The following is a 25838-nucleotide window of genomic DNA, read 5'->3' as shown; positions in this document are numbered from 1 at the left end:
AATATACAACCTGAACCTCTTACTGCTCTTTGTTGTATTGTCTGGCATATTTGAGAAGAATTTGACTGTACATGTGGTTAGCTTAATAAATTGGCTTTCACATGGGGGTTTCTTATAGAAGCATATGGATGCTGATGTGCTTGGAAAATAAAATATATATTCCAGGACTTTAAAATAAATAGTGAGGATATAAACTATTATGAAAGAAATGACAAGAGAAACCAAAACTCCATAAAAGAAGCTGCAAAGTCATCTTTTGTGCAAATGAACTTTCATAGTGTCAGAGAATAAATTGTTCGCTGTATTCGCTGATACTTCTCCCATAAATTATCTAATTGGACTTTATTCTATAGGATCATGCATTAATTAAAAGTTGCTAACTTGACGTAGATTTTTACTTTCAGCATCAGTTTTTTCTTACGGAAAATAGTCTGTTCTTTAAGCAAATGACTCTTTAGCTGCCTGTTTTCAGAACTTTGGGCAGTAGGTGTGCTACTCGCTGTTTTTCATTAGATTTCGATACCTACAAATTCTATCATGAATGGCTGGATACTGACCAGAGCTGAGCAAAACTTGGAACCTCATTCCATGAACTTCAGATTTCCTGAGAAGTGCCAGCTGCATTATAACCCTGTGATACACCACATTTCAGCCAGAGCCAAGGCTAATGTATCTAGAAATGGGTGGTGTAGCCAAGAATTACAGAAGATAATGGGAAGATCATATCCTTCAATAGGACAATATAGTAGCTACAAGAGTTTTGAGTTTAACGTTGATCTAACCCAGATTCAGATTAATCTAATATGCTGAAATATTTCATTTAGATTTTCCTAGTGAAAACAAAAAAATTGTCAATACAGTTGCAATTGTCCCACCAAAAGTTTTGTATAGACAAGGGCCCAAAAAGGTAGACCATGGACCTCAGAGAGCCCAGGGTAGGGTAGGATCCACTCTGAACTGGGTGGACAAGGCAGGAGATGTCAGCAGTCCCATAGGGAGGTCTCAACACTAGGTTGAGCAGGGTTTTAGGATGAGGACCCATTGACATTAATCTCACTAGCCCTGGCTGGTTTGCTTCTTCCTAAATTAGGGATTCAGATGATCTTCTGCTAGCATAAACATATGACATATCCATGGTACTAACTGCTTGAAAGTCACAGGCAGCTCAAGAACTACAGATTAGTCTTTGTTATGCTGTAGGTTCAAATGTTATTTGTGCAAGTGGATACTCTTCAAAATTATTTCCTTTGTGCACACTCTAGAACGTGAGGTTATACTCTGAATTCAAGGAAAAGAATTAAAAGTGGTGAAGGTACCCAGGTCTAATCAGCTGGCAACCAATTTTCTGGTTCAAGGGGTTAGATTCCAAATTTCCTCATGGATGCAGAATCTCCATCCATTGCATCCTGTAGCACATTCATCCTGCCATTTGGGGTGTCAGAGTTGAGGAGGTAGCAATGGTACGCTACAAACAATGCAGATACACTGAGATCAATCGTCTCCACTACAATGCAAACACCCCAGCCTGCAGTCTACCATCTACCCTTCCTTTCCCCAAATCGTATTAGTGGGTTCAGCTTCTCCCCTTGCCTGCCACATCAGTCATAAGTAGATGAGGGAAGTCTAAAACACAGCAGCTGTTGAGTCACGCTTGAAGTCGTCATGGGCAATGTGTGGCCCATAGGTAGGCCACCTGTCTGTATAGTGAAACAGCAGGTACTTGAGATGATCATGAGACACTCCTGGGGGCAGGTCTAGGCAGAGATGGACTGGATGTGTAGGGGGATCATACCTATACGTTATCTAACCTGCAAGGTCATAGAGCTCAGTATCTGAAGCGCTGGCCAGGGCTTCTTCTAGTTCCGGATCCAGGGTCACTTTTTCTTCTGTACGTGTTTCTATGGGCTTTTCTTTAGGGATAAATATTTTTCCTAAGAGAAGAAAAAAGCCACAGTGAGTAATGAATTATTGGAGGAACAACTCTGCCTCCTGGCAGTAGGGGAATAGGTCTGTGACAGTGGAACTGCCTGGAAATACCAAGTGCGTGTTTTCCTCTTTCTTTCTTTCTTGATGCTGTCCTCCATACCAGGATCTTAACAGAGTTTAATAATAAAAGGTGCAGACTTCTTCTCTGTGTTGGATTGTTAATGTGGAAACAAATTTCCTAAAATAAATCCCCAGGAACAGTCATAGCTAGAATTTTTCTGAAGTTCCTGTGGCCTTAAATAGGCAGAATCAGGTCTATACAAAAAGCTTGCAGAAATTTCATCCTTTCATTTAAATGAGGTACCAGAAGCAGTTAAAACCATCCTACTGCAGGAACCTCTCAGTTTACCAAATTCCATACCAGAGCCTGAAAGCTCCGCAAACGTGTTCTCTTCCAGTCACTCAGTTTAATTCCCAGCCTCTCCATGAGCGTCTCCCCTCTGTGTCTCCTCATGATCATTCACATAAATAGCTTTATCCTGATCATCTAAGCAGGCCTGAAAAGTCTGAACTGAACTGAACCAGATGTTCCCCAAGAAAGACTCCTGACCTATTTGTCCCTCCTTGTATACTGCTGTTACATTGGGGTTAGCAGGTGTGTGTCTCCATGCGATATTCCCCAAGACTGAGATCATCAGCCCTTCTGCTGCAATGAGCAAGCTGTAGGATAAATCCAGAAACACCACAAAACGTCCCGCTCCTCCTGTAGCCTGCTATTACAGTTAACCTCAGCAGTGTGATGATGTAACTGCAAATGCTTGGAGCAAGAGCCTTGAAATCAGAGCTGGGGCTGCACGTCAGTCACTAGCGCTGCTCGGGCTTTTCTCCCGCTCATCACTTTCCTGTACCAAACCCATACAGTCAGTAACATATTAGATGAGGCCACATGCAACAGACAGTGTCATTGCTCCAATAATTCTGTGAATTCCCATCTTGTACTGTCCGCTGCGGACACCTTGTGCCTAACAACTAGTTCTCAAGCAGGCTTTAGTTAATCCCATTGTAATGAAGCTGTGATGACCTTTGGATACAGGTGGCTTTGGCCCACTGTCAACTTTAAATTGTCTTCTAGTGCAGCTTTGTACACTCTAGATGTAATGCTTGAAGCATCCTGTCGCTTTCTGAAATGTCTCTAAAATAGTTTCATTTTAACTGTATTAGCGGTATTACTTTGTTACTGTGAATAAATGCAGTTCTGATATTTAGTGTTGAACTATAGATGCTTTGCCTCTGGTTTTGCAACACTGTCATCCTTTTGTGGCTTTTGTGGCTTAATTTTTCCCCAAATGGTCCAAAGTGTCATTTTCATGTCCACAATAATACCCAATTCATTTATCACTTTCATACAAGTTTGCCTACAGCAATTTCTATACTATCAGCTTCCATGACTGAGGTTACTGAATAAGGTCAGAAAACAATTTTAATGGGAATTTCTGAAACTCTGGCATTGTTTACTGATGCAAGATTTGAATTATTTACCCTAGAGATATTTGTACTAAGGCTAAATAATTTCTGAGTACAAAACCGGACAGAAGGTTATGTAGAAAGACAAAGTAGTGTCATATTATGATTCATTTTCCAAGCCTTTGTGGGCCAAAGGTAAGAATCATTTCACTTTCACCATGCACTGGGTGATAGGAATCAGAGACAGCCATCTCAGCAACATCAAACAAAAGTCAAGTTGGAAATGTGGGCTAGAAATACTCTCTGAATATAGATTAGTCACGCTCTCCAGATTTCATAACAGGACAGGTGCTAAGATTTCAGACTCTCTCTGTACTACCACCTAATCTGAAGTGTTGGATGGCAACTGCCAGACACCACTGACCAAGATTTAACTTGATGCCAGCTTGACTCGTAAGGATAACACTTAAGAGAAAAAAATCATGACTATATTGGAAGCTAGAAGAACAAAATTAATCAGAATATCTCAGTAAACACTCAATAGCGAGGACTACTGTTCATAAAATATTTTCCTTTCAGATCACTGGTGATTCCACATGAGTTTCAAGTAATCAGTAGGTCATCTGAGATCTTGAGGGAATCCTACTTACCTTTAATCCTGACTGATAATACTATCCCTTCACAGCTATACTCCACAGAGCCGTAGCTCACACGAAACATCTCTCCATCAGGCAACGCGTGATTCTTCGCTAGACCCTAACCCCAGCCAGACTGTTAACAAATACTGATGGAAGTCTGTACTTTCACGTATAACGTTGTAAGGGGACACAGGACCTGGAGTCTTGTGTAAACTGGACATGAAATGTACTACAGTTGGTCCTTCTCTATGGACTTTGGATGTGGGTAGGCCAAGTATCTTGTGTAGCAAGAAATCCAGGGGTAATGGAAACCAGTTCAGGCTTATACTTTTTCCCTGCAGTTCACATATATAGGAATACAATTTTTAAGCATTTGTTTCAGGCATATGTAATTCTTGGATGGCAGCCCAAATCTTTTTAAATGTGTATATGACTCCCAATGATAGTTTCATTTAAAACATTCTTGGCAAATGTTGTAGAAAAAAATTCTATTACTGGTTATATGAAATATTTAAAGGAGCAAGGTCATGTCAAAGATGGTAATATATATCTTTAATAAATGTGGGCCTTGCTGTTGTCCAGTGGCATGTTAAAAATATTCTTTTTTCTGCTATCTAGATAAGAACATTCTTTTGCATAATCCCACCGTGAAGAGATGCTGTAGCATAGCAGATGGAGGTTAGAAGAGCTTATACATTTAGCATGTTATTAGGAATTTGTTACCTGTCCACCGACAGTAAAACTGTGTGTCTGTACTTACAGATGGCTGTCAACAAGTTTTCCTTCATTATTTTAAGGACAGACTTTAAAGATCTGGGAGCTCCCTCCTAGTCCCCCATCCGTACGTTGTAAATTCATTATACAGTGCCATCATGGAATTCACTGACAAAATAAAATATGGATTGTGGTTTGCTCGTTTCAATGGCCCAGCTTAAATTTAAAATTTATGATTTGGAAGAAGCCTCGGAAGAATAGTGACGTTTTATTATTTTAAAGTGAGATTTATGAAGGAAGGCTGCTGCTCTTGGTGTTCTTTATATTCTCACTGTATCTTAGAAGGTACTTTATTATAACATTCTATTTGGTATGATTAATGGTGGCCGTGTTACATTTTGCCTCCAGAATATACTAATGTCCTGCGCTAAGTCTTAATAGTAATAGCTTATCTTTCTACCAATGAAAAACAGAGTGACAAAAGTTATGTTTATACCTATCATACTTGAGCTACATCAGTGTTAACAACAGTAAGAGAACCACATTTGTGTACAATTGTAATATATTATTGTGTTTAACTGCAAAACAAAATTCAATTCCAGTTAAAAAATAAGTAAGCATTAAAATATAATGTTATTTTTACACATGCATATAAACCCAAAATATCTGGAATCCAAAGTGCTTTTTTTTCAACATGAAACTTTAAGTGTAAACCAATGCAATTCTCTTCTTTTTTCTGTCAAACTGGGAAAAGTGCCTGGGGTGACCTGGATGACGACCCAGGGGATTTTCTGACTGTGAGTGGAGCGAGTAGAGATTTGTCCAGGCTCAGTCTAACAGCAGACCTACACCTTTTCACACGCTGCAAAACTGAAATATGATACGGTTCATCTTTTACTCAAAGGAGGCTCGGGGGGGAAATCCATTGAGAACCAGGGAAGAAGGATTCAGTAAAAAAGACTACAGAGACACATAGAAATGCCGAGTGAGATAAAAGGAAAGTAAATTCTGTGAGAAAAAGAAATACCCTGGGTACTGTCATGAAAACCATGGACCTAATTTTGCCACTTGGTTTCAGCAAGCTCTGATTTCCTGCATTATGCAAATGCCCCCATTAAAGCAATGTCAAAGTAAAGCAAGGAAATGAGACGTATCACTAACTTCAGCTCCTTACACAAGCATAGTTAACTACATAGCCACGTATGCACATCCATAGGAAATGCATTCATTGAGCAGGGAACTACTTCAAGTGTATTTTCCTGAAGTAAGTTTATTTGTTTATTGTTATTGGGCGGGGAGAGAGTTTAGTAGCATAGTTGCTAGGATCTTACTAATGTAGCCAAAACCAGCACACCAATCTAAAAAACATTTTGAGGATTTATCTTCATTTATACTTTACAGCATTTGGAACATAATTTCTGGTGTGTCTTCTCTCTGTCTTCCTTCTTATGTCATTAGACTTTTGTGAATAAATATAAATTGCCACCATTTTTATTTATTATAAATACTTAGTATTTATTCCCACTTTGTACAAGTCAAAATTGTACAAGCCAAAACTCAACAAAGCACAGAGCAATGGGAAATAAGCCCATTTATACTAGCTGTAAAAATGTCCTTTTGTTTAAAAATCAGTTTTATTAAGGATAGTTACTTAATTTTATAATACAAATGCATTTTTTGTCATAATTGTAAAAGAATAATGTACTTTCTTTTCCTACAAACTGTAGTTCATACTATTGTACTTTCAAGAAAATATCTGGTTACACTTATTACTTCTTACTTTTCAGTGAATCACTGACTACAGTGAGTGCCTGTTTATTCTCAATTGCAAAATGCTACACTGACCTTAGAAGTGAAATTCAATAATCTTGGAAATCTGCCTTGCATAAATCACAGGCACCTGATTCACTTTTTCCATTTTGCACTACTCTTTTTTTTGAAGCTTACTTAAACTTCTCTACAGAGTTCTATGAAAATGGAGCTAAATTAGTTCTTATCAGGAAGAAATTTGTATTATGGAGAAGAAAACAGGCCAAATTCAAATAAGCGTGAGGCTGAAAGCTAGCAGTAATTAAAATGCAGTATCGTAATTGCTGCTGTACTGTTACTCTTGGATTAGTGTCTGCATATTCTATGCCTTAAAAATTATGATAATGGCATAGGAAGGCTGCAGAGTTAAGCTTTCCAAAGTTATTAAATCCATTGTGCGCATACACAAAGAGTGAAGTTAAATTGCAGCAGCATCTTTGGCAGCGTGCTGTGACTCTGCCACCTTAGCGATACCCTTTAAAGAATTCTTCTGAAAAGTATACTTTCTCAAATAAAAATAAACAAAAGCCAACCTATAATCTTTAAAACAGAAGGAAGCCCAGAACTTCATCAGTCCCTCATGTGGATTATCACAACAGTTAGGATCCCTGGAGTCCTACAGAGGTCCTCTGGATTGCCACCTGGGTTAACCTGCTTCACCAACAGCAGCAGAAAGCTCGCTCTTCTGTCTGACGTGGAATGGCAGCAGGGGAGGAAGAGAGTCAAGCTGTGCTGCTGGGCTTCAGGTTCTCGGGGACATCAAAGAACCCTGAAACTTAGGCAGAGCTAGATGCCACACTAGTGATGTTCCTCTCTGGCCTCTTTTCTCCCATCTCACCTATCCTCCTCCTCTGTTCCTATCCTCATTGCCCCCTGTGCCTTCCCTATCCCCTGTGTCTCCTGGTCCTGTTCATCTTTGAAGCCGACCCTTCCCACCACCTCCTTTCCCTCTGCCCTCTTCTTTCCACTGCTCTCTCCTACTACAGCTCCTTTCCCCAGAGCTGCCACATCTAGTCCTTCATCCTGACCAGATTCACACAGCTCCTCAACAACCGATCCCTCCACCTCTCTGCCCTAGCCTCTCTGCTGGCCATTTACTCTTTTTTCTCCTTTACAGTGCCCTCACAAAGTGAGGGGAACACTGTCAGAGCAGGAGAAAGTCTCCCTGCCCTGGTTCTGGTGTGACAGCAATTTTCAAGAGCATCCAGCACAGCCCACGCACCCTCCAGCCGGCCACGCCAGGTCTCTCCAGGCGCTGCTCTGCTGTCTGCACACGCAGGCGAAGCGCTGAGGACACGACCAATACTCACTGCGGGGGAATGTTTGGAGAACACTATAACAAACGGGATGTACAAGAAAGTACAATATTTTGAAGATGCCAAGTTCAAGTGTATTTCCCTGGGGACTGCAAAAGGCATACATTTCAAGTCCCCTCTTCAAAGCATGGAGGCACTGCAGCTCATAAAAAAGCAGCTGGAAAAATTTACTTTAGATGGCTAAAACAATGTGTTTTCTCCTAATCTTGTTCTTGGAAACAGCTGAGTCCTTTTTGCTGACACTTTCCAAAAATTCAGCTCGAGGCAGACTCCCAGCATGGGAAATTTCAGTGTGAACTGTGTGAGTTTGGCAAAGTCACGAGCAACTAAAACAGGGTCTTACAAAAGCAAGCAGTGAAAGGCACTGGCTAGAGGCACTGCTGTCAGCAACTGCAGCAGTTTCAATGCTTTGAAAGACAAACATCGGCTCTGAATTTAAGACTTGAAGAACAGGGAGAAGGTGGCAAAAATTTAAACAAACCGTTTCAGCATTGGGGGTGAAAAGACTGCCTTTGTCAATCCAAGAAAGATTGATTCCGTGTCTCTAAACTAACCCTTAACTTTTTTACATAGAGTCAGTTAGAGAAACTGGAATTGGAACTCGTTAGCATCTACTCTAATACTCTGACCTTCTGAAAATGACTGCCGTTATTACTAGTGCTGCGTATTGATACTCTGCTTGGCACAGCACAACATGCGAGATAGATAGATGGTCTCTGCCAGAGCAACTGAAAGCAGCAGTTTGGCCAAAAGTTCTCTGGTTTAATCATCCTTATTTTCTTTCTTTTCCCTTCTATCAGTTGGCTAAAAATGTTAGCATTTAATCACATACAAGCGTGTTCCCCTTCCCTTTCCAGCCACAAATAATAATAGCCCGGTCCACTGGAGTGTTTCCATGACTTTGATGAGAACTGAATCGGATCCAAAATGAAATGGTTTGGCAAGGAGTGGAAGGCCTTGCAGAAAACAGGGATAGTGGTGAAGGGTTGAAACAGCAATCTTTACAGCATTTAAAAATCGCACGGCCAACTCTTCGTATCTTATGATATTTTACAACAGAACTTTTTTCAATTATGTTTCATTAATATCGTGTACTTAAGAGAACCACTGCAACAAAGCAGAAACAGAAACGTTGTTAATAGTTTATGTTTGTATTACAGTAGTACTCAGATCTTAACTGAGATCAGATGTACGTACCGCATTCAGTAAGAGAAAACAGGCACCACTGACATTGCGCTGTAATATTTTGTACCTGCACTGCCCCTCACTTTCTCCACCTTTTCTTTTTATTTCTGGACCTTTGATGAACTTGAAAATGATACAGAAAAGGCTTCACAGTGATCTAAGTGTGATAACCGGCTGTTCCAGCTACATGTGTTAAATGCAGTGGGTCAGTAACTTCTGTAGTTCATCAGGTTCTATGTAAGGATTTCTAGAATCTCTGTCCTAAGTAGGAACTAATCCAAAAATACATAAGATAAACACTTACAAACTGCTAATCACTATGGTTACAATTATCAGCCCTAACTCCCTACACCTCATTAATAGCGAACCCTCTGTTTGTGGGAATGGCTGATTAAGAGCCGTGTTGCACAAAGTTCCTGAAAGCCACCAGACTGTTTGCGTAGCACAACGGGAGCAAACACTCGCCATGGGGACATTCAAACGAAGTACCCACCCCTGACTTGTGTTAGGGCTGAAGAGGTCTGAAAAATCTGCTTGGTGGCCGGTTTGGGTGTGCGCCTCTCAGGCTGTGACCGTTCTGGCCCTGGTTCAGCACAAAAATTGGGTTTTCGTTGAAATTTGAGAGCTATCCAATCCAGGCTTAAAACCTTCTTTTCATACACCAATTAATGTAGTATGTTAACAAGCTGAAATATGGCAGCAGGTCAAAACCCTAATGCATGCCATACATTTAGTTGTTTTTGCCCAACATTTCCAACCTCTCAAAACCGCGATTGCAATCAAAACCAAGGCAACTCCCTGCACGACCAGCCCCCCACCTTGAGCTCGTATTTAACACTTCCTGTGTTCTAACCACTCTGAATATCCCCGTCAGCTCTGGAATTTGTTCTGGCTTGTTTTCTAGCACAATCAAAACCTGATGGTTGTGTTCAGCATATAGAGACCAGTGTAGGCAACTGAATCTTGTCCTTCAGCAGCTGTTCGGTATTCCTCTTTAGTCAAGAACTCTCCAATAAAACATTAACATGAAAAAAGAGAGAGACACTAGATAAACAATAATGATGTATCACAGACTATTCTGGAAGGAGGATATTTTAAATGCCTCCTTTTCGGCTCATCACTGAATTTTCAAGGCAGTATCAGCTTTGTGTGATAAACAAAGGAACTGGTAGAAATGTCACTTAACATTTGGTAGAAGCATCCCACTTCCAACTTTGAAAAAATAAATGCTTTCCCAGTGGCAGATAAATATCAAAGTACAAAACAGTGACAAAAGCTTAAACAGCACTTGACATATTCTAATCCTACTGACACACAAATATTCTCAGGTGGTAAATAGTGCCAAATGGTACACTGACATCAACACCTCCCATTTCTAATTATACACAGCTGGATGCGTTTTGGAGCTGCCCCAGAACTTAATTTTTAACTAGCAGAATTAGTGTAAAATTAATTGGGGACTATTTACAGTTTGGCGACATAATAGTGCTGCTATAACGTAAAGAAATCATTTAACAGACATCTATATAAGATAATCATATAAATATTTACCAGTCTCTAAATACACCTTAGAGACCATCAACATGGTCTCTCTCATAACAGAATAAGCTTTTCCTCAAGAGATATTCTTCTTTAGTTTCTTTCAGGACACATTTTAGAAATGTAAATTGTTTATCCTGAACTAATTACTAAGCTTTGGAAGAATACTAATTATCCTCTAATTAAAGTGACTTTAAATCTAGCACGTAGCATCGTATCTTGGAAATGTCTTTGCAGGATTGCTTTATTTCCTCGCACAGAAAATATCTTAGTATAAATGAAAATCAAGTCATTAATATTTCAATACAGTCATTCTGTTATTGTCTCTTCAATCGGGTTTGTCAAAATAAGTAATGCCGCAGTTACAAGCACGGATTCTAAGATCCAGAGCCAGCCACGCGTGGCCTTTACGTGACATTCAGCATGTTTCACCAGATTCACCCAATTAGCAGAATTACCATACAATTCATAGGGAGCTTTCAGTACACGTGGCAGATGGAGATCTCAATCACATGTTTTCTAAGGCTCAGGTTTTGCACTTTGCAGTGCGGAACAAGGGGGAAGGAGAGCAAGAAAAGGAGTCAGAGAAGCCCAGTGCTTGAAGTCTGGTCGTCTTTCTGTAGGACTCCTCCTGCCAAGTTGGGGGCAGAAGAGAGACACAAGTACCAATATGGGACCAAGCTCAAAATAAACAGATTCTTTCTCAAAGCCAGTTCCCTTAAAGCAGCACAAAAAATGACGTTGTGCTGTTCATCCAGTTCTCAATTGTCAAGGTACTGGACCTCATCGGGTGTAAAAGTCGCAGATTAATTCAGTTATTTCTAATATTAACAAAGAAACAAAGGGTATTTTCATGGCATTTGGCCTTTGACTTCAAAGAAAATTTAGTACAATTCTTTTTGTTTAGATTATAATTGTAAACTGACGGCAGACATCACAGAACATGTGGTGGTTTTCATTGGACTTCATCTGCTAAAGGCGATACTGAAGAATTTGTCAGGAACTGGTGTTGTACAAGGAACAGGAGTAATTAAGGGTGCTAAAGGAACATTGTTTGCTTAAAAATATGACTGTTTCTGCCCTAAGGTTATCCTACCAATGTTTGAACAATTAGAATTGCGTTTTCCTTTTTTTCCGTAGCTGTAGGACAAAGGGAAGCAGAGAGATTGTCTGCACGAATAGCATTGCCAGATGTGCTAGTAAACAAGTGGAAAAATACTTATTTTTTGTAAGTGTATTCCCTGAGCTATTACTTCAGCAATTGTAGGCAATACTTAGAAAGGCATTTAATACGTTTCCTCCTGAACACCTCCCCCACTACAGTACCCTCGCGTGGGCCTAATGCCGAACGTGGGAATAGCCTCAGTGAGGTTAGCGAGGCCACCTTTGTCCATCCCGGGCTGCAAACAGCGGCATTCACTCATCTGGGAGCTGCCGACCGAGCCCTTTGCGGGACCAGCGTTCGTGCGTTCCCACACCCACCACCGGGCCTGATTAAACACGTAATTATAACTCCAGAGCAGCTTCATCCCCTGCCACAACAGCTCTGCATCTGGCTCCTGAGCTTCCCCCTGCACTGTAACAGCCCCCACCTCTCTTGTCCCAGCGTATTCCAGAAAAAGGCCAGGCAGCGGAGGATGCCCGTGCCCAGGAGGTCCCTTACTCAGCACCCACACGCAGATGGACGGTACCTTTCTTTTCCCCTGTAAAAGGTACAAAGTCTTCTCTGTCTTTGTGCTCAAGTGCTTGCTTCTCCAAGTACGAGAGCAGGCGTTCTCTGTCGAAAGGGCCCGTGGCAGGTTTAGTGGTCTGGTCCTTCTGCCGAAATCCTGCTGGGAGCAAGGCGTTCTGTGAAAGAGAGGGAGGCGTGTAAGGGAATATAGTGTTCTCCATTTCATTTTGGTGCTGTTGCTTTTTAAGTGAAACCATTCTTTGCACGTTACCTTACATAATGCTCTTTGGTGACAGCAATAACGCAGGTTACCTAAATGTAACCGTTGAAACAGTGTATCTTCCAGGCTTCGTGATTACACTGCTATTCATACTTTTACTAACCATATTTACAATCACAGCACTGAAGAACTGAGCAAGATCAGAGCCCTTTGTGTTACACATATTACAGCCACAGAGTATGCAGTCCAGGTAGATAGACCTGGATAAGTTTTCTGTATCTTCTCTTCATTTGCTCTTTTTCCTCCCCATTTTTCTCTCTCTTTTCATTTTTCAAAAATTCCTTTCATTCTAATGCAGATGTCTCTTGGACTTCAGAAATGAATGGCATGCATAGAAAGTAACTGGTGAATGATGTGGACTTCAGCTATTTAGAGTATTTGGGAAGCAAGCAGATGAAGCCCCACTTCAAACATGTAGCTGTGTGACCATGTGATTGCATCTGCACCCCATAATATAGGAAGATGCATCAGGCTCCCACGTTTCAGTCCAGGAAATCCCAGAAAGGTATACAGGTACATGGACTTTGCAGTGCATGTGGCCTGTTTGGGGGGAATTTCTTTATATTCTGTGTCTCTATTTGAGATGCTAGACACCTGAAAATACCAGAAAAGGCACTGTAGAAGTGGTAGCAGCGAGGGAAGTGGCAGCGTGGAGGGAGAGAACAGTAAAGCCCACCCTTAATTTCCAGATAAATTTATGCTGTAAAACTAGAAGCTTTAATTTATTGTGATTTTTCAAATTTATGTTGTCTCCAGCATGAACGGTTTTTATCTGCCAGTTTACCTGCCAGTTTTCAAACTCCTACATCAGTTTGGAAGTTTTTGGGGCAGGTACAGTCAGAATTCCCAACCAGCACGCTCGTGACTGTAACCTCATTATTGTAGGACCAAGTGGTTCCCAGGCCAGAGATCCTTTAATTCTTTGTGAGAGTGTCTTCAAATATCCAAATTATCCTTGCTCTCTAGAAAATGACAGTTGTGTAGCTGAATCTTATTTTTCTTAATCATGCCTAAATATATTCTCTTCAGCTAAAAATATCTGTGCTGAATGACATAGCCAGCAGATTTCAGAAGTTCCAAAGATCTGATCTTCACAGACACACACTATGTTTGTTTGTTTATTGGTGTGCTCAGAAATAGCAGCCATAAAAAGCTTCTCATCGTGCTGCAGTGTACAAACATGATTAAAGATTTAGATTGCAGACAAGCTCGTGTCTAAATAGACAAGGGATAGAGAAAGGGCACGGTGACTTGTACAAAAGCAAGTAGCACATCACAGCAGGAATAAAACCAAAATGTTCCTAGGTGAGTTGCTCATCCTTTAGGGTACACTGCCTCTACTGTAACAGAATAAATATAAAATGCTGCTGTACGTGGCATTTCTAATAGGCAGCTTTTGAACTACGATCCCTCCAGCCCCCATTACTAACCTCTGGATCAAGGTCATCAAGAACATGCTCTAGCTGTTTCAGTTCATCCTCTGAGAGTTTGCTGAGTATTTCATCTTCATTGATATTCTTATATTTCTCCAACTCTTTTCGGAAGGGCAGAGACATGGCTCCTGCTGCACTGCTCCACTGATGCTGCTCTTCAAGATGTCAACCATCCAGGAGTACTGAGCTTCTTGTGGCTTCGCTCACTGTTAACAATAAAGCATTAGGAGTATCTCCATTTAGCTGATATAGTCCTAAAGAGCCCGCAATGCTGCGAGTCACATTTACGCTTTATTAATGAAAACAAAGCAGCAAGATGTGGTGGCTCAGCGGAGGGGGTGCGGGAAGCGCTGGGCTGCCTGTGCAGCAGTTGCCGAGGAATAGCAAGGAAGGGTTGCGGGTGCAGTGGCAAAGAGAAGCTTTCAGACATAGATAAGAAAAAAAACATTGGGATCTTATAATTTTCCATAGAGATAAATCTGGTTTATTTAATTTGCTTAGAAACAGCAGTATCTGCTTGTTCTTTTGGCTAAAGGCAGAGGAAAGCAGTAGTCACAGAAAACAGTCCAATGCTGACAACCAAGAAACAAAATGTTATGCCTTGAGGTATTCTATCTTATCCCAGCTTTGCTGATGGCTGAAAGCTTACCTGCATCGTCTTGGCTGGCTTTTTGGTTCATTCTGGTTACCTAAGCAGCTATAAAGTATGCTGGTTGGTACTCTTATTTCAAATTTTTTGGCTACAAATGATAGCACTTATCATCAAAATAATTCTTGCAGTGGCAATATGCTACTTATAGCTGAAAAGATCACCTATAAATCAGTCTGCTGCACGGGGCACCTGCAGGCATTCAAAACACAATCATGAAAAAAATACAGACTTAATAATTCAGAAACTCCTTAAGTTTTAGAACTTGAATGTGGTTCCTTGTTAGATGATCCCAACTGATCAGTAACAAGAAAGCATCATTTGCGTGGCCCCGGTAGTCATTGTCATGTAATTTGTCGTATGAGGAAGGACTCGCTGTCTTTACTTGCTCTTTTTTTCCTGTCCAGAACCAATTCTAGAAGCAGAATCTGCCTGTAAATGGATGGAGTGAAAGAGAATGAATGTCTGACCAGAGACAGCATTAGCTGGGGACTCTAACTGTGCTCCAGCCCCCCCAAGTCTGCCCAGTTTCCCACCCAGCACTGGAGCTCTCTGAATTACACAGCTAGCTGGGCAGTTTTACAGCTCTGTTTCTGCATTCACAAATTTCAAAGTTATGGTTGATATGGAAGCCAGCCAACCGGAGCTTACATCTGCCTTATCTATCAACCAGAACTTGGATTTCCTTTGGCCGGGTCCATAGTGGTCATAAACTAACAAAATCCACGCGAGTTCTATCGTTCTTCATATGAGCTGGAAGCCTGATTTTTATTTTCCTTTTATCCAAAATCTAAATGAAAATGTTGCATTTACTTAAGAGTTTCACTATTAAAATACTAAATATTAAAACATATCTCATTTTTCTATTTATCAAAAAGACCAGAAATCGGCAACCTATAGAAAGGGAAGAGAATAATGAGTAGAATTACAAATTTGAAAAATCTGGAATTCTATGAACACTGCAAGGCATGATAAGCCTTGACTTGAAACACTTAAGCATGCTGTTCCAAGCAAAAACATTATTTCCCTTAAACACTCTCATTTTCTTCTTTATTACTGCTCTATTTATTATCCCTGTTTTCATAGCACGACATCCTTGTCAAGCCATTCCAAACGTCATGGTACAACTCAGCTGTTCTTTAAATTGTCAGTTTCTTTTCGGAAGTTAGTCAGCATCTGATGTTTCACAAAGTTACAGCAGTTGTGAAAAATTCTTATATTATCACAATTCCATCATATGTGATGAGTGTGAAAGATATTTTGGCAAAAAAAGTCCAAAAGAGCTAATGTTTTTGTGTACTTGGGACTTAAAGAGAACACTGGTTCTACATACATTTAGTTGATACAATTTGTTACCAAAACAGCTTGTTAAATAATGAAAACATTTTATTTAAAAGTGGTAAGTATATTTGTTCAAACTGTAAAGCCAAATTCAGCTGCAGTACAACATTTCTGTACTAAGGCATCAGGCACCTTCTCTAAGTTTCTTTGGATAAACTCATTAAATACGTAACATTTCAGCTAGCAGTCATTAACAGGGCTGAAAAATTTCTTTGAGGGGATTAGAGCTTTCTAAAACTCTTATTGAACAGTTTAAATTGTTATTTTATTAGAGTTTAATCTCATCCCTGGAAAAGACAGAAATGTAATCCCAAGGTTAGGTTAATTAAATATTGTTGGAAAAGTAACTAGTAAGAGTACATAACAGTTTCCCTGGCTGAGGTTCAGCACTTGCGTCGTGCGGGACGGCTGGTACCAGAACCTCTCCCTCGGCCGTGTGGCGTGGCACGATTCCCATCAGGGGACACAGCTGAGAACTGCTTTGCCGATATCAGCACGCCCGTGGGTGTAATGGCGTTTGTGAAAAGGTTTGCAAAGTTGAATCCAGGTGCTAATGGGTAATTACTGCAGAGCATGATTTGTGTGTGTACCGGACATTTTTGATTTCTTTGTAAATTACTTAAGTGCTTAGCCATAAAGGGAAGACATGCCAGGACACGCTTTTCAACATGTGACAGTTTTCAATACTGCCACTGTTTTCTTCTAATTATTAGGAAGAGAAGATATTTGACCATGTGCAGCAAGGATACCCACAGAGAAATATAAACCCAGATATTAAAGAAGTATCAGTCTAACTCCTCTCGTGGCATGAGCACTATGTTGGATAACCCTTGTTGGATCAGTGGTGCACAGAAGAGCTTGAAATCATGCTTTTCTTGCACGCATACATTTGCAACAGAAATCCCCTGGACATTTTCCCTTTCACAACTGGCTCCTACTCTTCTGTGACTGCACAAAAGCAAAAGACACTGCTTAGGGAATTTCTCTGCCCGCAATCCCTGTAAGTAGTAAAGCTTTTCTGGAGCTTGCGCCCTGCTGTACAGGCTAGTAAACGCTCCGCTGAAATGCCTATCGTTCGTATCCTGGCTTTATGCTCACTGTTGACCTTTCACCACAATCGCATTATCAGCAACCAAGGGAACAAGATAAATCCAACAATTCAGCATCATTTCAGTCTGCGAAGGAAATGCTGAAGTCTTGAGTTATATACTCTGGAAATTGCTGTCTAAAGTGATGATTACGATCTCCACCTTCCTAATTGGATTTCATACTGTTAATTTTGTGTGTGTAAACAGGGCCATATGCTGTCTGTGCTGCTTCTTACTGTGGTTGGACTTTTCTGAGTGTGCGCATACCTGCTTGCGTTTTACAGATTATATCTACTGGATTTTCTTTGTTATGATTACTGTATGAAAGAAACATAGTCCAAACTGTAATCGGTTACAAAAGCAATCATAACCAACCAACAGCTCTGAGCCACTGTTAATCATGAGCAGTGAAGAGCAGACCGGGTGTCACACAGTAGAGAGGAGAGGTTCCATCTAACTGCAGAGGGGATATGCTGTGAATGTTACACTGCAGTAGGGACACTGAGGGAAGCAGAATGAGGGACCACGGGTGAGACTATGGATTTTCCCCATCAAACTTACTGGGAAGAGTGAATAAGGAGAGTAAGGCATAGAGAAGCAGAAATGCCATTTGTTTTTTCCATTTAGTTTCAATACGGAGCACCACAGTATACCATGGGCTCAAATACCCCCCGTGAAACAGCAAAGCATGCTGCTAGATGCCTAATGGGTTAAAAACACGCTGATTCAGGATAGCGGAGAATGACGGAAAGTAGCATTTCTGCTGACCATGTGCTACTTTTAAACCTTTGTGGAGCACAGATGTTTTGCAGTGAGCTTCAAAGACTCCATTGCTATATTTTTATCATTGATTACATCTAAATTAAGAAATACATACTTCTGTTTTATTTGGGGCAGCTTTTTCACCCATGCTTGTCAACATCAGGATTCAAAATACGTTTTCAAAGACAAAAAGGGTGTCATTAGTCAGCCTGCATAAAATCATTACTGCTCTATATAGTCAACACCTGCTGCACTATATAACTCCTCTATACTTTGCTCGTTCCGTACGTACTTTTTGGTTATAATCCTTAGACACTACTGAAAGGGTTTTCTAGAGCAGCTACGCTGTAGTTTCTGCTGATACCACAATACTGTTGTAATTTTCTACTGCTGATACAGATATTTCTTTCTGAGAAGAAATCAGTCCTCTGCTGCATTAATATCAGATGTCAGAGAGGTCCCACTTGCATTGGCTTGGGTCCCTTGAGAAGTTTTGGAATAACCTGACCTGTAGGACCTCCTATGGATCAGCAGCTACAAAGGCACATGGGGTCACTCACGCTGTTTAAAACACAGGCTATAGACCTAGAAAAACAGAATCTCTCCGAGGTCCTGTAGAGATGAGAATACTATGATACAGATGATTTGAATTTCTAGATCTTGATAGTAGCGCAAGCTAAGAAGCTGCATGGCAATGTGCATTTATTATGTAAAGAGAGGTGCTGGAGGGGAAATAATCCAATAGTCTGCATTTTTATAGAAAAAATCTTTTTTTATAATCAGAATTGAGAAATTGTTCTCGCTCTTGCAAATCATGGCAACTGATTTTTAGAAAGGAAATCCTGATGCACGATCTATTTTAAACTATCTCCATATCCACAGAGTGGTGGATATTCGTGTTTTGAAAAATAGCTGTGAAACTGGTCTGTAAATGTGGAAAAATTCTTCCCTTTCTTTAAATAGTATCCAGTAGCTAAACATGAAAATAAGAAACAGGTGGAATAAATCCCAAGTTAAATTGATACTGGACCAAATAAATAGGATTGGGGCCATTATGATTAAGAGCAGTGTTTGTGCAACACAAGCAGATGCTCAGTAGGAAGGTGATTGTCCTCACCATCCAGGCAATGGAGTGCTCCCAACAATAGACTTAATCCAATGCCAGACAGGGGACCTCTCTGATGTCCAGGAACTGCTATGAAAAATAAGGCTGGGCTTTTGAAAGCTCAAACTTTAAAAAAAAAAAAAAAAAAATTATAAATACTCCATTATTTGACATATAAATAAGGTTCCTTTTTTATTTTTATACTTGAAAAGCAAGACCAATATGTATTTTCTAACCATGAACATATGGGAGATCATGTTTTGTGGTATAAAATTTCTTGGGTTTGAACTAGGAGGTTCAGAAACCTCAGAAAAGCTAGAAAGGATGCATTAGGGCCAGCACAGCACAGAAGTAGAATAGGAACACACAGTGAAACATTATGAAACCGATTTTTTTGTGTGTATGATGAAAACAGTATTAGCTACAGGTCCTGATGTAGATAGAGACAGTAGACACATGAAAGAAACTCACATAGGTACAAAATGGAAGAGAGATCTGTAGAAAAGGATTTGGTCTTCTAGAATCCCCCAACTTTTCTGCCTGTTTCCCCCAACAAACTTCTGAAGAACTCACAACATAAGGAGCACTGAACTGCTCCAGTTTAGTTGCCTTTTCTAACTCTTTCCATCCAGGACACAGCATGATCGCTGGGTGGATCAAAGTGAATAACCTGTTCAGGGTTTTACAGAACCGGGTCCATTGAGAGGGTGTCTCTGGGGCAGTGGGCAGCGCTCTCAGCTGCACGTGGCCCCGAGCCCAGGGCCGGCTCTGGGCGAGTAATGACGTGGCCAAACCTCTTCTATTCCCAGCCCAGTTTGCCATCTTTTGTCATACTGTAGCAAAGAATTCGTGAAAATCCCTGTATATTTAAAACACTCTTTTTCTCCAGGGCTAATGTAGGGTTATTTCATGTTCTGCTCCTATGGTTTAGTCCCATATAGAGACTGGCAAATAATAAACAATTATGTTGTCCTAATATTAGACTAAGCCTGAACCTGTAAGTAATCATTCAGTGATCAGAAACTCCACTTCATAATTGGATGAGCCTTTCTGAAACTCAGTGATGCTTATGCCACTCTGTAGTTTACATTACAGTTGGCTTCTTCACTGAGAGACTGACAACTCCAATGCAAGTAAAATGTGAGACATCAATTCACTTTCATGGGAGTTCGATCATGCCCTTTGTAAGACAATAACCATCATGTATATTGCAAAATCATCCACATGAATGTACCGTTATTTATAGACGATATAAAGGGGTGACCTCCCTTTGATTCAGATAACATAAAAGGCTTTTCACTGGCAATTAAAGAAAGATGAAACATTAATGCTTCTCCCACTGATGCAGAATAGGATAAAATTATATAATAACTAATTTCTGATTGTTTGCTAAAATAACGTTAGTAGTATTATTCATAACCATTCAAAACATGAAACTAAGTCCTGGGAAGGAAGTAGATTTCTTTACAATGCCTGATAAATTTATAACCTGTTTCTGGGTATCGTCATATTTTTAGATCATAACCACTAGAACTGTTTTCATACAAAAATTATGACTCATTATACAGTGACCATATGATGATTTAAGCCAGTCTTACTTAAAAAAAGCAACTTTTAAATCACTCAATTCCTACCTACAGGAAGAGAATGACAGAACAAACCTAAGCGTTACAGATATTAGTGGGACTGCATGCGGTGCTCTGACACTCCAGTGATGCGTCAAGTATGGGAAATGGAAAAGACCAGAGAGACCTGTCCATCTGTCGTGTCTCCTGCAGGGACAGACACCCCTTGCTTTTAGAGGGGTAAAGTTTAGTTATAAAATAATGAAGCAATCATCTTCTATTTCTGCTCATTGCAACTGGTCACTTTGTGGAACTGGAAGGTGGGTTTCTTCCTTCTTTAGAACTTAAACAATTATTTGAAAATCCATGCAAGGTTAATTAGCTCTTCTAAAATAAAAACATGACATAGTTCCTGTCTGAAACTGAGGGTGGTGTGAAGTGCTAGGCTGAAAATCCTGGAGAGCAGAGTCTTTTTATGCAGACAAAATGGACTATGAAATGGCAGCTCCACCCACAATTTGTCATGTGCAAGCTTCAGGTCTGACGTGAACAGAAACCCCCCCGCTGCTGAGCTCTACAAGTGGTGATTGACTGTAGCCACTGGGATAAGACTTAATATCTGACTGATATTGACTGAGATTATCGGTAATGATGCTGATCAGTGTTACAAGAGACAGTGTAAGAGTGTAAGTGCCAATTTGATAGCAACTGGAAGAAAACAGCCCCATTATTTTCTGTGGCGCACCAATGATATTTTAACCTCTTTTGATAACTACCAGACTCAGCAGGTTTGCTTCTGCAGTAGATAGGTGCTGATTTGCCTTGGAACAAGAGGTTGTACGTCCCCTTGTGAGCACTGCCCCGGAGCGTACATGCTCCCAGTCTTGTGACTTTGTGGTCCCCAGATGAACATGGATGAATCAGTTCCTATATCATGCACGTTACAGTAACAGCTGTGACGTTTACACAAGGGCATTTTCATCCAGTTCAGTCTCCCAGATTTTGTGTTGTGTAAAGAACTGTAGTTCTTGTCATCAGCACATCTACCATGAATGCAAAGCAAAGCGTACATTGGGGTATGAATTTTCTGCAGCTTTGTTCAAAGGCATCCTCAGAAGCCAAAGGCAGGTCCTGGTATCCTCATTGATCAATCATGTCTACATGGAACCAACTATGGTAGTGCCTTAACCACCACCAACCACACAAGAGCCTCTTCATTTCACTGTCCTGTCAGAGGACAGAAATGCCTTGTTTGAGGTCAAACAGAAAGTCTGTGGCAAGACAAAGAATTGAACAATCTTCCAAGTATTGGACAGCTTTTCCTTTGGCTACAGGTCCCCTCTTCCTTGGACAGTCTTGTTCATTTAAGTGGATCTTTTAAATGAACCACATACACCAAGTGAAAGCACAGCAGAGAGAGAACCAAAGGCTGGGTTAGGAGCATATACTACTGATTGCAGAACTATGATCATTAATAATGATCGCTGTTAGATAACTTCTAAAACCCTCTCTTTTTGCATCTTTCCTAAGCAGTTTTTTTCTCCTTACAGTGTACAGAGACATTGTAACTACCTGGTTTTTGCATTTTAGCTGTAAACCAAAACCAGAAACCATCCATGATAAGCACATCCTGATAGCTGAAACAATAAATAGGAGAAGGAATTGTACCTGGAAAGAGACTTATTATTTTCACAACAAAATAGATCAGACCAGCCCTGGAAAAGAAAACACTAGTCTTTGGTTTTCACACGTTGGAAACATCAATAGGAAAAAAGGACACTAGCAACGTTAACAAAAGCATTGTTCCACCTGTGCTGCCAACAGATAGCAAACAGCGTGCTACCTTTTTGTCACTGCTCTTCTCAGATTTCCCTATTTTAGAACGGCAGCTGGACCTTCAGACCCAGCTGTTCCTCGAAATCATCCTAATAAAGAAGGATTTAAAAAATAAGTTTACAGATTCCTGTGGCACCAAATAATGACGACCAAACTTCACTGTTAAACACAAGCCACTGCTACACTTGTGTGTTACGAGCAGTAAACAGAACACATGCATTCACCCCGGTATTAACCTGCACGTGCAAATACACGTGGCTACAGGATGCTACCTGGCGCCTCTCAATGCAAAACCCTGCATAGCTATCACACCCCCGGTCAAAAGGCTGCTCAATCACAGGAAGACATCAAACTATGGGATTCAATAACTTAGGAATGCTACAGAAGAACCCCAGAGCAGATTAATAACTGCAGAAATGCATAAACATAGAATGATAGAATACCATAGAATACCAGGTTGGAAGGAACCTCAAGGATCATCTGGTCCAGAAGTTGTAAAATACTGGAAATAATAACAAATGATAAAAATGTGGGGAAGGAAGAAAAGTTATGCAACGAGAGAGCAAAGCGCACCATTTTGAACAAAATTACTTAGCTTAGAAGAGAGGGTACTGGCTAAGTTCAGACAAATCCAACCAAGCTAGATGAATGGGAGAAAAGATACATATGGAATTTTGGTTGGCAAAGTCACTAAAATTACTCACATAACTTTCTTCATTTTTTACATAGTGGTAAAAATTTAAATATATACATACAGACTGGAAGCCAGTTAAGAGCTATACACCATACAGCACCACAGCAAGGGCAGACAGCCTGTTAGATAGCAAATGGGTGCAGAATAATGCAGGAAAAGATTGTAATATCATTAGTATAATTCAGTGAGAGACCTCCATACATCCCTGAGTTTGAATTCATTTTTCTAATAATTGTATCCCTTGCAAGGAATTAGAAGATGTGATGCCTGCAGTATTAGGCCAGTTGGTCCCAGGTGTTTCTTTCCCATTACATGTTCCTATCTCCAGAAGCGGAGGGCAGAACAGAGGAAGTTCAAGGACAATTTCTGAGAATAATCAGTTCAAGGAAAGCTTTCATATGATAAGAAATTGAAGACTGCACCTATTTACTACAAATACGCAACTCAATACCTTACTGAGGGCTTCCTCTACTAAATGTTTTCAAAAGCATAGATCTACACAGTGTATCATTCATGGTATAAAAATATTATCGCTTCTTCCAATTATTTTTAAATTTTTATTTGATATTGATACATTTCTGAATTTATTTCATCATTAAAGATGTTACAATGGTTTTTTTTATAAGTTTATGTTACTCCTAAGCTCAGGGTGGTCACATGAATCTAACCAGTTTTCATTTATTTTTTGGTGTTATAGTCCTCAGATTTCTCTACACGATTCTCATTGCTCAACTGTGGAATTCTACTCTGGCAAAAGAAATTCCCTCAAAGCTTCCATCAAAGCAAAAACCCTTGAATTAGCGGAGGGCCACCCTGATAATTCTGTAATCGGAAGATGGCAAAATAGAGCACGTGTGATATCTAATGCCAATGTGCAGGTTTTGAGGACACATTGTGCTCATCAAGAGCTTGGAAACGCTACTAAATGTTACTAAAACCGCATCCCGTTCCTGAAGCTGTCAGTGGCACATTTATTCTGACCTGCTCCACGGCAGCAGAGCATAACCACCTTCCATCAGTCCTGCTGTATTTCTGACATACAAAAGGCATGAGATCTCTAAGGAGAGACGGCTCATCTTCATTTACAAACCTTGTTTTCATATTTCACTACATTGCTTCGCCTATTTTTTTGTCAGTTAACGCCCGATATAAAGGATGCGAGCACATCGGCATAAATACATACGCATTCCCTTGTCAAACGCGCTAGTAACACCAAAAAAAGGCAGGAAGGGGAAAGGCTCCCGGCTCCCCGCGGGAGCCTCGGACATTTCGGGGCCGCCCGGCCGAGCCCCGCGGGTTTTCACACGCCGAGGAGGATTTCTAGCGGCGTTCCTGCCCGGCCGCCGGGGTGGGGTCGGAGCCGGCCGGCGCCCCGCGCCCCTCCCGGGGATGCTCCGCCACCCGCCCCGCCGCCCCTCTCGCTCCGCACCGCACCGCGCCGCAGTGCGCGGAGCCCCGCGGAACAGCCGCCCGCCCGGCCCCGGCCCGCCGCCTTACCCCGCCGTGGGGCCGACCCTCGCCGGCAGCCGCCTGCGCGCCCCTCCGCGCCCGAGCCCAGCGCCGCCCGCCGGCTCCGCGCCCCTCCGCGCCCCGAGCCCAGCGCCGGCGGCGGCAGGTGGGTGCCCGGCGCGGCGGCTGCGCAGCGCGGCCCCTGCCCTGCCGGGCACGCTGGGACTCGTAGTCCGGCAGCCGCCAGCAGCCGCCGCGGGGTCCGCGGGCACCGGCAGCAGCACGGCCACCAGCACTGCCGGCCCCGGCCAGCGCCCTCCCCGCCGGCAAGCGGTACCGGCCCGACCAGCAGCAGCTCCGCCAGCAGCATCCCTCCCGCCCTCACCTGAGCGGGTTCTCCCCAGGGCCCCCCCATCCTCCCTCACGCCTTTCCATCTCTTTCTACCCCAAGCCTGCAGGTGAAGTCCCACCTAACGCACGTCCAGACCGCGTTTATTCCCCCTTGCCTTTGACTTGGCCTGATTTAGTCTCAGCCTTACCCCTCCCCTGTGTGGCCCCTTTCTATGGAAACCATGAAAATAGTTGTGGCTTGGATGCTCTGCTGGCTGCAGCCGTCACCCCTGCCCTGTGCACATCTCTAAGCAGTTGAGCATGCACTCATTGCATGTGGATGCACGGCCTTGGCAGATGTGCTGGACAGTTCTGGGTGCACATGTAGGCAGCTGACCCTAAAGAGTATGGTTTGCTCCTCTCACACACCCTCTGCAAACTGGCCAGCAGCTGAACCAGCCAAACAGGTCCTGCAGCAGAAGCTGGCTGGCCCTCACCCTGCACCAAGATGTGTCGCCCCAGGGAGGCAGTTCTGGAGCGCAGAGTGCTGGCTTCTGCCCAGAGCCAGCCTGCCTGGGCTGCAGCCAGGGTGCAGGGCACAGGCTGGAGGAGAAGGACTCTGTAACAACTGATCCTCCATCTCCATAAGGATTCAGAGGGATCTCTGTGGGTCTCATCTGGAGGCATAAAGGACAGGAGCATCTCAGGGTGCCCCTCTCCATGTGAGAAGGACAAGTCACTACCCTGGCACTTCCTAAAAGCTTGGTGGGTCTTTTCAAGGAGATTGCTGGCTGTATCATAATACAGTGAGGTCGAAACCTCTCAGAAGAACATGTTGATCTTAACAAAGGACATAGGAAGAGACCATTGTGATGCTTTTCCTCTCTTCTTTTAATTAGTTTTGACAATTCAATTTATATTTGTGTGTTTATTCTATACTAAAGTTAACCATTGGTTGAGATTGTATATAATATGTAATAAATTTGAATGTACCCCCTGTAATCAGGTATGTCCATAATTTAATTTATCAGATTCCATTCACT

General features: G+C 41.7%; 1 protein-coding gene across 1 annotated transcript in view; it reads right to left on the bottom strand.

Moving 5' to 3' along the window:
• The window catches only part of LOC129210930 (tropomodulin-2), a 35293-nt gene extending 10512 nt beyond the window's left edge, over window positions 1-24781 (bottom strand). The window contains exons 1-4 of the mRNA XM_054837319.1: window positions 24514-24781; window positions 13974-14182; window positions 12283-12439; window positions 1809-1931 (exon numbers count right to left, since the gene is read on the bottom strand). Coding sequence (XP_054693294.1) covers window positions 1809-1931; window positions 12283-12439; window positions 13974-14099 — 406 coding nt within the window. The 5' untranslated portion in view covers window positions 14100-14182; window positions 24514-24781. The remainder of the gene's footprint in view (window positions 1-1808; window positions 1932-12282; window positions 12440-13973; window positions 14183-24513) is intronic.
• Window positions 24782-25838: the final 1057 nt, after the last annotated feature.

This window comes from Grus americana, chromosome 10 (assembly GCF_028858705.1).
Source record: "Grus americana isolate bGruAme1 chromosome 10, bGruAme1.mat, whole genome shotgun sequence".
Taxonomy (NCBI): domain Eukaryota; kingdom Metazoa; phylum Chordata; class Aves; order Gruiformes; family Gruidae; genus Grus; species Grus americana.
Note: the sequence above shows the minus strand (reverse complement) of the source record. Positions and strands in the feature narration are given on the sequence as shown.